Below are 12,064 nucleotides of genomic sequence, written 5' to 3'. Positions count from 1 at the left end.
GGGGCATCTAGAGACTCCACTGGTTAAGTGTCAGACTCATGATTTCAGCTCAGGTCATGATCTCACGACTGGTGAGTGTGAGCCCTGAAATGGGCTCTGCGCTCACAGTGAAGAGCTTGCTTGTGATTCTCAGTCTCTCTTTCTCTCTTTCTCTCTCTCTCAAAAATAAATACGTTTTAAATAAAACAAAAAAAATCTTTCTATTAAAATTGTGAATACTTTTGCATACCATTTATCAACTAGGCCCGTTATTCAATGTCCTTGAACCTGTCATGCATGGCTTGTAGCATGTTTATCTATGTTACGGGTATGGCAACTAACACCAATAAGCTAAATCCAGTGCAATGTCATTTATTTTGTAAATAAAATTTTTTTGGAAGCCACTCACATACAGTATTTTATCTATTATCGATGGCTGCTTTCTCACTGAAATGGCAAGAGTTGGGGTACCTGGGTGGCTCTGTTGGTTCAGCATCAGATTCTTGACCTCACCTTGGGTCCTGATCTCATGGTTCGTGAGTCTGAGCCCCCATCTGGCTCCTAACTGACGGCGTGGAGCATGCTTGGGATTCTGTCTTCCTGCCCCTCCCCTGCTCTCTCTCAAAATAAGTAAATAAACTTAAATAAAGAAATAAAATGGTAAGAGTTGAGTTGTTTTAACAGAGACCAAATGGCCTGCAAAACCTACAGTATTGCCCTTTATAGAGAAAGGGCTGACATTTTTTTTCCTGATCCCTGTTCTTGATCAGTGGTTCTCCAAACTCTAATCTATACAAAATGTATCAATGATATATGGTAAAAGTTACACAAGAATAACCGCATTATGATAATAACACACATGGAGATATAACTATAGGCTGGCCAATTAGACATTTTGGAAAAATTATTTCAATCTTGTTCCTCTTTTTAAAATAATCTTCCTACATGAAATGACACTGACATTAAAGAGCAGTTTTCTTTGCAACTCTTATTGGCAAAAGTAAAAATCTAATAATCTTATTAGTTTCTTCCTTTATTTTACTTTTCTAAAATTTTATATGACCAAGACATTGAAAATTCTAGAAACCACTGGTCTGTCTGGTCAGCATTTACATTTCTTCCCAATGATAAAACCCTAAGCACAAATACCAAATAAATGCATCGTATAATCCTGAAAAGCAGGAAGAGTATCTCAACATCTACATTCTACAAAATATCTAGCATGTCATTGGTTCTTAAAATTTTTTAGGTTTATTTACTTATTTTGAGAGAGAGAGTGTGTGTGAGGGAGTGGCAGAGGGAGGGGGGAAGGAGAGAGAAGAGAGGGAGAAAGAGAGAGAATCGAAGCAGGTCTGCACTGTCCGTGGGAAGCCAAATGCTTGGGGCTCTAATTCATGAACCTTTTAGATCATGAGAAGCTGAAATCAATGGTCGCATGTTTGACCAACTGAGCCACTATCTAGCCACTCCCTTAGCCCAGGCACCCCTACCTAGCACACTACTCATTGGTTATTTTTCACAGTACTGTAAAAACACTGGAAGAATTAGAATTCTATGATCTTGAATACTGAACATCAGGAAAGGTAAAAATAATCTTTGAGAATCACTGTTCAAGATTTAAACCAAACAGAGGAGTAAAACGTTAGTATACTGGAATGAACTAAGAGCTAAGCACTAAGATATAAGAATTCTGCAAACCAGACTGTCTGACTTACCAGCTCCACCAGTAGGGCAGGAAGGAATGAGACTAGAATTCCCTCCTCAGCAGCCAGAGGGAGGCCCTCTGCCCTAGAAGACAGGACTGCTGTGCTTCATAGAGAAAACTAGGCTCTTCTATACTTGTCCTTTGTTTTTTAAGTTTGTTTATTTATTAATTTTGAGAGTGACAAAGAAAGGGCATGGGTGGGGTAAAGAGAGAAAGAGCCAGAGAAAGAGCGAGAGAGAGAGCGAGAGAGACAGTGAGAGAAAGAGTGAGAGAGCGAGAGAGCAAGAGAGATCGAGAGAGAGCAAAAGAGAGAGAGAGAGAGAGAGAGAGAGAGAGAGAGGAGAGAATCCCAAGCAGGCTCTGCATTGCTAGCATGCAGCCCAATGCAGGGCTCAAATTCATGAATTGGGAGATGATCATCTGAGCTGAAATCAAGAGTTAGACACTTAACTGACAGATCCACCCAGGTGTCCCAATTCTTTAAAATTGTCACTTAAGTCTGCGTGGACAATTTTACATAATTTAAATTCATAGGATTTTGAGAGGGTTTTTTTTTTCAAGTTTATTTATTTTGAGAGACCAAGAGAGGGGAGGGGGTGGGGCAGAGAGAGAGAGAAGGAGAGAGAGAATCCCAAGCAGGCTCTGTGCTGACAACAGGGCTCAGTCCCACACACCCTGAAATCATGACCTGAGCTAAAATCAAGAGTCAGATACTTAACTGACTGAGCCATGCAGGCACCCCTCTACATTCCCTTTTAACCTGAAACCAAGGATAGGACAGAAGAGGAAGGAGAATAAAGGGGGGTCATCAGGATCAGATGGATCCAAGAGAAGATTCCAAGAAAAGAAAATAGGAAGGGGGATGTTTAGGATGTTTATGGCTTCTAGATAATTAGGCCACCACAAGCTGCCCCAAGGGAACGGAGCTGAAGAACCTATAACTGATGGGAACTACTGGATCAGAACTTCTAAGTCTGACAGAAAAGCATATTAACTAGCGATAATCTTTACTACTAAAATAGCCACTCAAATAATGAAGATAACCTAAACCTCCTATCAGTAGAGGACTGGATTATAAATTATGATTCATTCCTAAAATGGAAAACTATGTAGCTTGAAATTTTATAGATAATAAAATGGAAAGATGCCCATGAATAATGTACTGTGAGATGTGGGGTGGGGGTGGGGGACCAGGAAGTTTTAGAACATTATAAATTTTGTGTCTCCATTTGTATTAAAAATCATTTAAATGTAAATGGAAAAGTATGTATTGATCTGTGAAAATCATTATTTCTTTAGGGAAAGAAATAGGGAGACATACTGGCTATTTCAACTTTATACATTTTGTATTATTTGTATCTTTCATCACTAGCTTGGTTACCTTCATTATGAAAAATTATTTTAGGATTGTTTTTCTCATCTTAAGGAAACTGGGGAAACTCAGTGCTTTTAATCTAGATGACAAATCGCTTACTTGATATTGGATCTGCATAAGAATTTCCCCAGGAAGAAAGAATATCTAACAAAAGGAAAACACATCAACAATATGAGATACAACTGTCCCTTAATATCCTGCTTTTTGTGAAAATAAACAAATATGGTCTATAGTGAGAGAAATACATAAAGCTAAATGTTATAATATTGTATATACAAATCAGCAAAATACTTCCCTACTTAAAAACTCACCTATATTGTTTCTATATACACTGTAGTACTATTAAGAACAACAAAGAAGGCTGGCACACATTTGTAATAGAATTTTTAATAACCTTTTCTGAGTCAAAATGCCATTTATATAACTTGTAAATAAAGAAACTAGAATTCATTTATTTTTATTTTAGAGAGACAGTAAGGGAGGGAGGGGGAGAGGGGAGGGGGAAGGGGGGAGAGGGAGAGGGAGGGGGGAGAGAGAGGGAGGGGGGAGAGGGAGAGAGGGAGGGGGGGAGAGAGAGGGAGAGAGAGGGGGGGGAGAGAGAGAGAGAGAGAGAGAGACAGACAGACAGACAGACAGACAGACAGACACACCCAAGCAGGCTCCATGCTCAGTGCAGGGCCCAACATGGAATGTGATCCCACCATCCTGGGATCATGACCTGAGTGGAAATCAACCATTGGACACTCAATCAACTGAGCCACCCAGGCACCTCCAGACTAGAATTTAGCAAGACAGCTTGCAAAATGATTTTATAAATTAGAAGATACAACTGCATTCCCTTCACAACATGCAATTGAAAGAAAATTCTGTGGATTTTAGCATGTTTACTCTGACAATTTTACCTTACACTTTTCAATAAATTCTAGATAATAATCAGCAGCCAATTTTACACTTAAAAATAATTTTAATTAGGAAACCTGTGTGGCTCAGTTGGTTGAGCATCTAGCTCTTGATTCCAGCTTAGGTCATGATCTCATGGTTCACGGGATCAATCCCTCAATCAGGCTCTGTGCTGATGGCACTTATTCTGTAAACTCAATCCAATTAAGATTATTTAGGGGTGCCTGGATGGCTTAGTCAGTTAAATATTTTGAGTTCAGCTCAGGTCATGGTCTCATGGTTTGAGGTCAAGCCCTGTGTGGGGCTCTGTGCTGATGGCCCGCTCCCATTCTCTCTGTCCCTCTCTGCTTGTGGTTGCTTGCTCTATCTCAAAATACATACATAAAAATGAAAAAAAATTATTTATTTTTATGTTTATAAAAATTTTTTAATTTCTATTTATGTTTGAGACAGAGACAAAGCAAGCACGGGGGAGGGGCAGAGAGAGAGGAAGACAAACAATTCGAAGCAGGCTCCAGGTTCTGAGCTGTCACAGAGCCCCACATGGGGCTTGAACTCTTGTACCGTGAGATCATCACCTGGGCTGAACTCAAGACATTTAACCGACTAAGCCACCCAGGCGCCCCTAAGGAACCTGAATTGGATTTAAACTTACAGAATAAGTGCCAATACCAAGGCACTGAGGTGGACTGAAAACTGCAAGCTCAAAGTTGAAGAGGCAAACAAGGAACACTTCAATAGTCCATCTGGCAACATTCTATGTCAGAGCTGGTGATGCACATGTATTATTTTACTCTAAAACACACATATGGGAGTGCCTGACTGGCTCCATAGGTAGAGTATGCAATTCTTAACCTCAGGGTTATAAATTCAAGTCCCACATTGGGTGCTGAGCCTACTTAAAACAAAAACAACACACGTATATACTATATGTTGTTTTGAAAATATCAAATATTTCTTAGTAAAAATACATCTTCAATAAAGCTGTGTTTTATATACACATAAGTGAGACACTGAATGAAGTTATAAAGTGTATCATTTTGAAAGGGCATTTTCACAACAGTGGTAACCAAGGTAACAGAAAGGTTTTTCTCTTTTCTAAAAGAAGTAAACCCAGGCTAACACTTGGTTCCCTTGTCTATTTCTCCTCAAAACCTAAGGGAAGCTCTCTTGGGCTATTCTAATACCAATTAATTATGTTGTAAAGGTTTTAATAGAGATACTAAATCCCAATATTAGGAAACTGGTTACTGGATACATGTTTATCTATAATAGATTACTATCTCAAAGAAATAAGCTAAAAATTTAAAATGTCCTTACTGATAGCAGGAAAGTTCAATGCTTATTGAAACCTAAAGCTTAATTTTTCTAGTATTTGCTGATTTTATCCCTTAGAACTCACTTTCTATATAACAAAGCAAATTTAGCATGTGGTAGAAATTTATTGAATAACTTCATTACTCTTTAGCTTAGTACTAGTTCACAAAGTACAAACATGGCAACTATTTCTGTACATTAAAAACACTTGTGACTTTTCAAGGCACATTCACTTCACTAATCCTCAGAACCTTCCTACGACACAGATCATGTCACATTTTTGCAGAAACGGAATTGGGGGCGACTAATTCTCCTCAGTCATCCACCCCAACAGCCTGCTAGTCACTGCTCTAGGTGCTAGGGATACAGCAGTGAACCAAACAATAAAATTTCCTGACTTTGTGGATAGTACATTCTAGTAGGAAAACCTTAACAAAGGCTTTAGTAAATGGTAATAAATGATTGGACAAAAAGAAATCAAGAGGGGAGATAAGGTAACAGGTTTTCTCTTGTCTAAAAGAAGTAAACCCAGGTTAACACTTGGTTCCTTTGTCTATTTCACTTCGAAACCTAACCCTTGTCCCCTGAACAATGCACAAGTAAGGGGCAGCCTTTGCTCCCTTGCGTGCAGGCCAATGTCCGTGTATAAGTTTGGAATTTCCAAAGTTCTATCTAATAGCCTAGTGGTGATTAGAAGCCTTACCAATAAAGTTAACAGTTGATTAACACATATTTTGTACAATATATAAACTACATATATACAATCTTAACAAAAAAGCTAAAAAAATATTAAGAAAACCATAGGGAAGTAAAAATACACGTACAACACTGTACTGTATTTACTGAAAGAAAATCCATGTATAAGTGAATCCATGCAGTCCAAACCCATGTTGTTCAATGGTCAATTGTGTATTTATTCTGTCAGCAAAAATCTAGTAACAATCCAGGTAATGACGATTTGGTTGCAGATATCAGAACCTTGAGACGTGGGTTCTTTGCAACAGAATGACCAGCTCTATCAGAAGATGTCCTTAACTAAATATATTTCTGTAATACTGTTTCCTTGTAAGCCACTCTCTAAAAGGCTTCCAGGTCAGAACTATTTGCGACATTTTATTTAAAAATTCTTTACACCACTAAATCTCACTGCCTAAACTGATTAGCAAAACAACAAAATGAAATAAACACAACAAACAAGCAGAAATTGCTCAGTATTTCATATGTACTTACCATAAGCATTAGGGAAGTCCCCAGGTCCTGGCCCAGGATAAAAAGGCCCTGGCCCTGGTGGTTGAACTGGATATTGTTGTGGGGGCCCAACATAAGGAGGGCCACTATGACGGTACTAGAAGAGAGAAATTAGACACGTATAAATAATATGAAGGCAGCTTACTGTAAAAAAAAAAAAAAAAAAGTAAAGCTGCATATATGTGTGTTGTATGTAAGAGAATTACTTAAATAAGGTGAAAACACTTGGTTAAATACATTTAAAAATGCTTGCTTGCCATCAAGATGCATTGAGTATGAAGAGGTAAATGCATTAGGTAAAACCATACAACAAATCAGTGCACAGACAGATATCAGCTCACTGTAAAATTATTTCAGGATGGTAGCTTTCAATGAAATTGAATGGTTATCACAGTAACAGTATAATTCCTGAGTCCATTTTAGAGAAGCTGGATATGAGAAAGCGATGGGGGGAAAGCCAGGAGATTAAAAAAAAAAAATTCTCTAACATCTTAGTAAATAAAACTTAAGGGATGTAGAAATATCTCCTTACAATATTATAGAAAATGACAAAATGGCTAGACTTATAACCAACATGAAAGTTCACATATTACTAAAAACCACCGCTATCACCCCTCCACCTGCTGCTTCTGATGAGAATTTGAGTTAATGCCCACTCTACTGCTGGACCACACAGACCTAAGAGATACTTTACCTGTGGGATACAGTACTGAGGACCCTGGGGCACCGGGTAGGGCATGGGCAGATGGTTGACCATCATGATGTGCTGATTGGCCTGATACACTGCAGTGGGTGTCTGTGCACCAGGACGGATGGAAGGGCTGCTGTTCGGGATGGCAGCTCTGGGAGGCTGTATCTGAGGCCTCTGAAAAAACTGAGGAGGGGAGAAAAAAATATTTATATATATTCTTTACAAAGGGGAATACGTAAATTTTACTATCTTGAGCTTTCTCCTTTTTTCCACTAATAACAAGGTTATCAATTTGAATTGGAAATACAACATACATGAAAAGAGACATACTGCCTAATGGCTGGAATCGCAAAACACATCCTACACTAGGCACACTAAGTCAACTTTTGATCAGTGCTGCCACACATGTGAAAACAGGGTGGTCTCACTTTTAAAATGAAGTCTCAGCTAATTTAAACTAAAAATTCTATACCATAATTAATAATTTTAAAATCTGTGATAAAATACAACAAAAGCTTCTGTCTCTCTAAAATGTGTTCTACTATATAAAAGTACGGATTATTTCATTAAGAGTAGGTGACTCATAATCAACTTATTAAAAATTAAAAGTCCCCTAAGAACTACCATTCAAGTAATATATAAAATATTTGAAAGAACAAGAAATCAACCTGGATATAAATATTTTCATCTCAGCCAAGTAACTACTACAGGGTAGTCACGTGCTGATTGTCACATGATGGGAATGGCCTTCCTTTCCTAAAAAGTGGCAACCCATATTAAATCAAACTGAATTTTACTTTCTTGAATAGTCTGCAATAAAAGTGGAAAATCTAGACAGACTTAAGAATGGTCCGGAAGGAACAGAACTCAAATTTATCAAATGGCAGCTAGTACCTGTGGTTATTTACAGTTCTCACTGCAGGCTTAAAAGCCTTGAAAACAATATACCAATTGTAAATTCCCACCATGAATTCATGTATATTCATCAGCAAACAATCAACTGCAATTGTCTCACTGTAATAACAGTAAGGGAACAGAGTAATAAAGAGGCCATGCAGAACCAGTAGTTGTTACCTGGATGGGTCTGAATCCTCCCTTCAATTATGAAGCAAGAAAGCAGCAGGAAACAGAAAGAAAGCCAATGGAAAAGCTTATAGATCAGTAGGAAGGGGCAGGACATAGCATGCAGCTCAACAAAAATATCTTTGTATTTAGTAATAACAGGAGAAGAAGGAAGATTAGAAAATCAGAATGACAATTCTCTACTTGAGAATTCAAGGACACATGGAATTGAAAAATCAAATCACATTTAATTGAAAATAAATAAATTCAGTGGCAAAAATATTCTAATAGTAGCCACAAGTTATAACAGCTTGAGAGGCTGTGTCTGCTCAGTAGCTCAAGTACAGCTGGGACTACGGATTCCCACTGCTGGCCCTGAAGACACCCATTATGTAATGTGGCTTTAGTTATTTAGCTTCTCTACGATCTGCTTTCCATTTTTAATGGAGAACAGAGGTAATAATAATAAAGAGCCAGTCATGAATTTAAAGTTTACAGGGGTGACTGGGTGGCTCAGTTGGTTAAGCATCCTACTCTTGTTGATTTTATGGTTCCTGAGATGGAGCCCCACACTGGTCTGCATGCTGACAGCAAGGAGCCTACTTGGTATTCTCTCTCTTTCCCTCACTCTCTGCCCCTCCCCTACTTGCTCACTCTCTCAAAATAAATAAATTAATAAAAAAAAAATAAAGTTTACAAAAGTCCTAAGAAATAACTCGGCTCTTCAAAATTCATCACATCCTTCAGGACAGAAGCCTGCTTTTCTCAACTAATACAGCATATAAGAGGACACTTAAAGCTTTACAAGGGGAAATATAAAACTATTCTTAAAATGTGGTCTAGCTCCAAAATCTCCTGAGTTGTCTCACAATTCCAGCCAGACATGAGTATTTCCACCAGCCCAAATAAAGGCAAATACGAGCTTTGACCTTTGGGCCCACTCAGGTTATATCTGGTCTTACTCACTGCATCAAGCTACCCAAATGTGACAGCAGAAATAACTTTTCATCCTGTGCTCTATTGGAAGAATTAGGATCCAGCACCCAATCTCATCCCCATTTGGCCTTCATAATCCAGGACAAAGAAAGCCCTAAAGAGATTAAGTCACAGAAAAGCAACAGACAGTACAGCAGGAGAATGGAGTGAGTGAGGGAGGCCACAGAGAGTAGCTGATGGAGATGAAAAGAAAGTACAAGAAGCAAACTGGTTGGTAATAGAGGAAACTAGGCTGGGCCACACCGAGAGCAATATTCTTCTAGTTATCTCCACCGACACAGTTTTGGTAAGAGACACAACAATTTCTGTTGACTTCAACCAAAAGCACTGAACTAGTAAACTTTCCACCAAAAACTTTACTTCTCTTAATCACACAGCAGGTAGAATCTATTACTCATCAATGTATGTGAGCAATAAACACATTTTAGGAATGAACTTAAGCATTTTTATTTAACTTGGATAATTTATCAGGAGCCACAGAACTATTACAGGTCTCAAGGAGAGGATAGTCATCCACTCAACTAATTGAGCATTATCAGATACTAGATATAATGGACAGAAATCTTACTCCTGTAAGATCCTTTTCCACCAACTCTAGAGGGCAGCCAAGACAAGGACAGTATCAAATAGGACAGGTGATGATCTACTGTGGCTATATTATCATCAAATTTTGTCAAAGTATTTACTGCCTGAAGAGGCATAGTTCTATTAACTTGTGCAGAGCAACAAAACGCAGAAATGGTCAGTTTCTCCACAATTCCAACAGTTTACTGCATGTGAGTCCTTTTCTTGGCACTCCTTTTCCAACTCCTCTACTTGGGTTTTTAACTAGTCTGTTTAGAATAACTGCAATTACAGTTTATTCAAGGAGGATTCTGAATAGCATTAAGACTATTTTCTTCAGTGGTTTTAAAAAGAAACAAACAAGTGTTTCTGACAATACTGCTAATGTTAATGTACAGCTGAACTCAATAAACACAAAATTTATGGTTATGTAGGCATGCAATTTTTTAAATAAGAGTGAAGATTTACATAGCACTTACTACCTACCAAGAACCACTCTAAACTTTTTACATATATATTAAATTATTCTCATAACAAACCTCTCAGGCAGGTACTATTAACACTCCCATTAGATATATAGGAAAATTGAGGGACTGGGAGATTAATTACCTTCCTAAGGTCTCTGACCTGTAATTTAAACAGGTTTAGGTCTCTAACTTTTAACTGTTATAACTTTGCTTCTCACGAAGTGGAACACCCCTCATATTTTCAAACAACTGTCAGTCAGAAGACATTTTTTCAAAAGCTGCAGGGATGTGTTGAGATCTTTACTCAATACACTAAGGGGTACATATACCTCAACCAGAACTGATTCCTGGCAAGAAAAGTGTTCCATCAGTTACTTCACAAAATTCATGCTTATTACTCAGGAAAACAAATTTCTTCTACTAAGATTTTTATAAGGACAGGCAATCTGGAGCTTATTTTTCTCCCTTAAGAAGTTCCTTCTGACCCTCCTTCCCTCCATACTCCCACAGCATGTGTGTGCAGGCACACACAAGATTCTAGTATCAAGAGAACTAGAAAAGGTGTAATGGCTGGAAAAGCAAAGATATAAAAAGAGATGAATTCTCTTTTTTGTATTCTTTTCTAGTCATTCAACTGTAAATTTAGATTATGATTTAATAGTGGTACATGAAATTAAAAATCTGGGGATGGGCATGGCAGCAAACCACAGATTATTAAAAAGAAGGTGTGAATGTGAATTGGCCTTCCCAAACTGCTTGAAATGTTTCAGAATCCCTTTTCCTCTCCAATGAGTGATGAAAAATAATTAAAACAATCAGACTTGCCTGGATGTAAGGACAGTACAAGTCATTTAATCTAACCACATACCTACAGTTTAAATCTCTCATATGAAATGGCCTTGGGGTTAGGAAACTTGAGCAAACCAAGACATAGTTCCCTTTCATTGTTAAATGGAGTTCTGACACTGCAGAGGTCTTCCTGGCTCCAAATTTCTATCATCTACCCTCTGGTCCAATAACTATTCCTAAAATCACATCAAAGGCAATACTTCCTACCGTGGAAGTGACAAATTCCTAAAGTTATCTGAAGACAACCTTCACTGCCAACCACCTTTTACACCAATGTCTATTTTTTGTTCAAAGCCAATCACTACCCTCCACACTCTATTCCTTGAACCAAGATTCTGAATTCCCTGTTTAGCTTTCTCCAGTAGGTTTCCATTGCTCAAAGTTTGACTAAATAGAGAACCCAAACACAACTATCCAGGTGGTGTCTGCCCAGAAAGTACCTGGCCTTACACAATAAATGTATCTGTTCTTAAATGGAAGAGCAACATCTGTCTCTGATTCTGGCTGACTACATTTCCATTAATAAAACCAAGAATAACAGGAGGCCTTTTGTCACCCACGTTTTACTACCGACTGGTACAGAGTTACATACAATCTTTTAAAAACCCTTTAGTCTTCTTTACAAATAACCTAACAGTAAGTCATGCTCTTCACTTTTGTATGTACTCATAAAGAGGTTTATCTTGTATGTTGTTCCTCTGAAAATTTATCTGATGAATTTAGGGGCACCTGGGTGGCCCAGTTGGTTGAGCATCTGACTTCAGCTCAGGACATGATCTCGCAGTTTGTGGGTTGGAGCCCCACATCAGGATCTGTGCTCCTGGCTCAGAGCCTGGAGCCTGCTTCAGATTCTGTGTCTCCCTCCCTCTCAGCTCCTACTTGTGCTTTGTCTCTCAAAAATAAACAAACAT

The 12,064-nt window shown here is 38.3% G+C and overlaps 1 protein-coding gene across 5 annotated transcripts in view; it reads right to left on the bottom strand.

The window, feature by feature from the left end:
* The window catches only part of EIF4G3 (eukaryotic translation initiation factor 4 gamma 3), a 151,151-nt gene that overhangs the window by 124,917 nt on the left and 14,170 nt on the right, over positions 1-12,064 (bottom strand). For 4 of the 5 annotated variants that reach the window (XM_029948757.1, XM_029948758.1, XM_029948759.1 and 1 more), the window contains 2 exons: positions 7,219-7,398; positions 6,507-6,621 (listed from right to left, as the gene is read on the bottom strand). In XM_029948757.1, the coding sequence (XP_029804617.1) occupies positions 6,507-6,621; positions 7,219-7,398 (295 nt within the window). Of the gene's footprint in view, positions 1-6,506; positions 6,622-7,218; positions 7,399-8,289; positions 8,311-12,064 lie in introns of all 5 variants that reach the window. The other variant, XM_029948756.1, reaches the window with a different exon arrangement.

The sequence above is a fragment of the Suricata suricatta genome, chromosome 8 (assembly GCF_006229205.1).
Source record: "Suricata suricatta isolate VVHF042 chromosome 8, meerkat_22Aug2017_6uvM2_HiC, whole genome shotgun sequence".
NCBI classification, from domain to species: domain Eukaryota; kingdom Metazoa; phylum Chordata; class Mammalia; order Carnivora; family Herpestidae; genus Suricata; species Suricata suricatta.
Note: the sequence above shows the minus strand (reverse complement) of the source record. Positions and strands in the feature narration are given on the sequence as shown.